The sequence below is a fragment of the Montipora capricornis genome, chromosome 3 (assembly GCF_036669925.1).
Source record: "Montipora capricornis isolate CH-2021 chromosome 3, ASM3666992v2, whole genome shotgun sequence".
Lineage (NCBI taxonomy): Eukaryota > Metazoa > Cnidaria > Anthozoa > Scleractinia > Acroporidae > Montipora > Montipora capricornis.
Window position 1 is genome coordinate 75,854,850 of NC_090885.1, and position 5,000 is coordinate 75,859,849.

General features: G+C 42.3%; 1 protein-coding gene across 1 annotated transcript in view; it reads left to right on the plus strand.

The window, feature by feature from the left end:
* The first annotated feature begins 1,253 nt into the window (after nt 1–1,253).
* LOC138041646 (4-hydroxyphenylpyruvate dioxygenase-like protein) overlaps nt 1,254–5,000 on the plus strand; it is a 7,277-nt gene continuing 3,530 nt past the window's right edge. Inside the window, exons 1-2 of the mRNA XM_068887405.1 lie at nt 1,254–2,026; nt 3,441–3,592. Coding sequence (XP_068743506.1) covers nt 1,267–2,026; nt 3,441–3,592 — 912 coding nt within the window. The 5' untranslated portion in view covers nt 1,254–1,266. The remainder of the gene's footprint in view (nt 2,027–3,440; nt 3,593–5,000) is intronic.

Below are 5,000 nucleotides of genomic sequence, written 5' to 3' on the forward strand. Positions count from 1 at the left end.
ATCAAGTTTCTTCTCAAGCAACCAGGTGTTCAAGGAGCTATTCAATTTCCAAAGAACTATGGTAGTGTGCAACAGTACCTGGGTGAATTTGGGTACGTGGCCTGAAACTGAAACTTGTGGAGCCAAACAACTTGTTGAGCTTAGTACTTAAACTGGGTAGATAATTATGTCTACAAATATTGTCTATTCAACCAACAGTTTCTCCTAATTTTGTGTACCATTCACTTGTTGGTTTCTTAATTAAAAAAATCGCTAATGCAATTAAGGATTGAAGTCCTTTCAAATCATGAAAGTTACTTTGCGCCACCAGGAACAAACGAAAAAATACAAGCAATGAAGACAAACTGCTCAAAAATGCACGACTCCCTTAGAAACAGCAAAACGGGCCGGGGATCCTGAAGTCACTAAAAAGTGCTGCATGCTACGTGGATGTTTGCAGAACGATCGCAAGTTGTAATCACTGAAAGAAAACTCCACTCCAGATCTGATAGATGATGGTCGTGCAAGACTCGCCAAGCACGTGGAACACCCAACAGGATTGTTTGTTGTTTGGCACAGCAGATGAACGAAAAATTGTTCCCCTCACTATTAAGTTCCAACCCGATAAGACCAATCTTGCCCAAATACAACAACAATTTGGGCAGCAGGCAAACTCATCACAAGCCATCGAAGTTGGCATAAAGCAGCATAGCGCTTCACCTGAAGTTCGATCATGATGGACACAAACAAGAGCTGAAAAAACTTCATATGGTCAGACGGCCAAATGCGATTGACCCAACACTCATTAGAGCGGCTCAGTTATCCGACATCAGAGCGCTGAACTTCGTCGTAAAAATGTTCACTCAGCAACGTCTTCTTCCTCCACAGAATAAAGTTCAAAGGCGATCCTGGTTTTTAATCACATGCTAGACCAATTCATAAACTGGATAAAGTGGATTGGCAAATTGATTGCCAGAACAATGCGTCATTTCTGTCCCGCTGAGTTCAAAGAAGCGACGGTCAAGAGAGTCACAAGAGAAGGCTGAGCGAATGTCCACCGATCTAACCAATCCGAATGTAAACAATTGGCGTGACGTCGAATAGCACAAGGATAGCACAGTTTTTCCCGCTCGCTGAATTCTGATTGGTCAGTTTAAATTTCAGTAGCTCTCGCCGTAAGCAAGGCTTTTCGGGCCCGAAAAGTTCTCGGGACTTTCGAGAAACGGGCCCCTGGTATGGTTATCTAGGAGCCAGCCTGGACACTAGTTGACCGCCATTTTGTTGAAAATGGTTGTACGCTTGCATCATGTAGAAATACTTTGTCAGAATCTGCAGCAAAGCCTCAGACAATTTTGTGGAAAATTTGGATTTAGAGTGTTAGCTCGTTCCCCCTCTCCTCATCAAGTAATTCTTAACCGTGATGCCATCAATTTTGTACTGAGCGAAGGTGCTCGTGGTAGAGACACGGTGTTCAATGTTGCTCTCGAAGTCAAAGATGTCAGAAGAGCGGTGGATATTGTTGAAAGGAATAATGGCAAAGTAATCAAAGGGCCACGAATATCAGCCGATAGTAACGGAGAGGTAGAATCTGCTGTTATACAGACACCCATTGGCAATGTTGTGCACACATTACTGAATTCGAGCGGCTATGAAGGAGTATTTTTACCCGGCTTTCAGGACAACATGGCGTTACGAGAAGCCGGTGGTTATGTAACATCGGCTGAAACGGACTCATCAAAGCATCAGACGATTGTTAGTGAAAGTCTTTTAACGCATTTTGATCACATAACTTTTGCATGTCCTTTGGGAACTTCACAGGCTATCATGAGTTGGTACGAGAAATGTTTTGGGTTCAGCAGGTTTAACATTAGCTCATACGAAAATCCAGATGGTTTTCTTGTACAAAGCTCTGTGCAAGGCGCAAGCATTGGAATGAAGTTAACAGCCATGCAGTATTGGTTTTGTTCTGAAACTGAGCTTACAATAGACACAGAAGAACCAGGGGGCGGAGTAAAATTTGTCTTTGCTGAGCCTCTCCCTGGACAAGGTCAGTCGAAGAGGGGGTTAGATTGCAGAATACCCGTCCACTTACATTTAGCCTCAAAAGGCTGCCACTGCAGTCCCACAGTCATATACCTCATTCTTTAATCCATCCTGCGAACCACGATGGCAGTGCATTTTACTCCTTGGAGTTATAATATTCATATTCATTCACTACAGGATGGCCTAGTGGTTATCAACCACGCCTCCCACCTCTGCGACCCAGGCTCAACCCTGGCCTGGAGGTTGTATGTAGGCTGAGTTTCAGTCGATCTCGATCTGACTCTGAGGGTTTTTCTCCGGGAACTCCGGTTTTCCTCCCTCCTCAAAATCGACTCTAGATCAATAACATCCAGGTGGATACCCTCGTATAGGGATAACCTCTAGTATCTCTCCCTTTCATTGTATTGAATGAATAAAGCTGGTATTATTATTATTATTATTACAGTACTGCAGACCACTGTGGCAGTCCATTTTCATGCTTGCCCTCTTAAAATTATCATTTATCCTAAAAGAGATGGAACGGTCGACTGATGGAACTCCTGATGAAGATTTAGTCTTCAAGGGGTGCACCCTCTAAGGGGACCTATTAATCACCCTCTGTTGTGTTTGAGCGAGTCGGACGTGGATTACAGATCATATGCAAATAGTGCAAGAGCTAACGAATTATAAGTGATGACATCATTATTGAATGGGTGACTTTCAGTGTAGATGACTCTGGCCCCATCATTGATGAAAAGCCAATGAAAAATAGTGTGAACTTAAAAATATGTTCAGAGATAAGGACTGAAAGCCATAGGCCCTGTGTACTAAAGAACCTTCACATTGCTCACAAAGAGCTCCTGGTGTTGTAAAGGGCACATAATAATAATAGTGGAGCGTCCCTGTGTTGTTATCTTCACCACCTGGGTAGAAAAACTGCAGAAGTAAACAAAACTAAAGTACACTCAGTGACTTTCTATTTATAATGTGGCTAAATATAATTTAGGATAAGTTAGACTCAAACTAAGGCAGTCAGCGGTTTCACCCTTTACGGTACGTGACCTGCCGGGTGGCCCTTTGCAGATTTGCAGATTTGCCTTTGTGTCATGTTGCTTTTCTCATGCGTTGTTGCTTGTTGATCTTTTCCGATCAATTGCTCTTGTTAGCGAATCTTTGCCGATTCTTGTCCCTTCCCGGCCTTCCCGCTTCCTCGGTGATCTCTAGGTAAGTATGGGTCAGGTAAGTTGTTTCCACTGATTACTCAGTGTGACGGTGCCAGTTAGAGGCTGCGTGTGGGGGTGGTTCCCGCTTCCAGGGTTGCCATGGATACCTCCCCTTTGGCTTATGGCTTCTGCTTCCCACTAACCTTTTAGGCACCAGTTCCCAAGCTCATCTACTTGTGATGAGTTTAAAGATGTTTTCATTATTATTTATTTCAGGTCCTAACCAAGTACAAACCTTTCTAAGGGAACATGGAGGACCTGGAATACAGCATATAGGATTATATACTTCAAATATCACTGAAGCTGTCGCAACGTTAAAGGACAATGGGGTCAGATTTATTGATCCTCCTGCTACATATTATTCTGAGGTACAAGAAAATTATCAAAAGTTCTCAGAGTTAGCTTGATAGCTTTGTACATGTACCTGTATTGGCCGATTTGTCAGCATTACATTATTGGAGCATAAATTGTACATGTACAGAATGTACTTTGACACTTTCATTTGTGGCCGATTGGTTAAAATAGGTGTGACATCTGTGTCCCGAAATGCACATAATTAGATCATTGCGTACAGGGCTTTTAATAAGAGTCGCAGGCAATTGCCCATGAACTCGCCGCCTGCTTTTCCTTGGGAATTAACCCAAGTTTCGTGAATGACATGAGAAACAGTCGCATAGAACACAAACCTTGGATCGCAAAAGTTTTGTTCTTGAAAAACAAAAGAGATGCATGAATTCTGCATACCGTTAATCTCGGTTGCAATTTCTGTTTACCTGTGCATATCAAAGATCGAGCACACACATTTTTTAGGCAGCGGTCCAGCTGTCCAGTACTTTGTGTAAGCTGCCATGACAAGACTACATTTGCAAAAGGTATTTTCAGGCACGACAGATAAAATACAGCAGTACAGAATGCAAAGGAGCCGTAAAGGAGTATATCTCACACGATTTTAGCGTCTTTTTTAAAAACTCATTGACTCGTCAGGCACCGTACCTAGGACACTCCCAATTGACGAATAAAGTCGTCTAGCATTAGAGTAAAATCTGTTGAGTCTCTCTCACTCCCAGGTGTCAATGGGTTAAGTCTAAGCAATTGCTATCCATTTCCAACAATAAGGTCAGTGTAAGGGTTACCATCAGTTTTTGGTGAGAGCAAATTTGGCTGTTTATCTTCACTCAAGGACTAAAGTTTGAGGGACACTTTGCGAGTCACTTAAATTTCTTCCCAGACACAAGTGAGCGAGGGGAACTCATTGCAATAAATACAATACATACTTAATTGACCGCTCCCTGTAGGGACTTTTCAGGGCCAGTGGAACATAATCAATGAAATGACAGAGCAGAACAACAACAACTGTTAAGAACCCCAACTGGCCGGAGGCAAACCAGTTAGCTATTTACAAGTACTGGAGAGAAGTTGAACCAGTGACTAACGGGATCACAAGGCAAGCATCCTAACCACTGGGTCGCACTGCCTCACAGCTGCATTACATGCATTTCTGAACATAATTATCTGAATACCGGCAATGATAACAATGTTTCTGATAATAGAAATAATATTATTATGACATTGGCATTGTCTCTTTCTATTTTGCATTAAAGTTAGCATTACAATGAAACTTGTTTGTAGCATAAATTAGTGTGTTTGACGATAGTAACTGCTGTGATCATAATCGTGGTACATCATCAACATCATCGTCTCTTAGAGTACTGTTATTGCATCCTCTTGTCATGATGAGAAGAGCAAGTTGTCCCATTTTGATATCTTTCTTGTTTT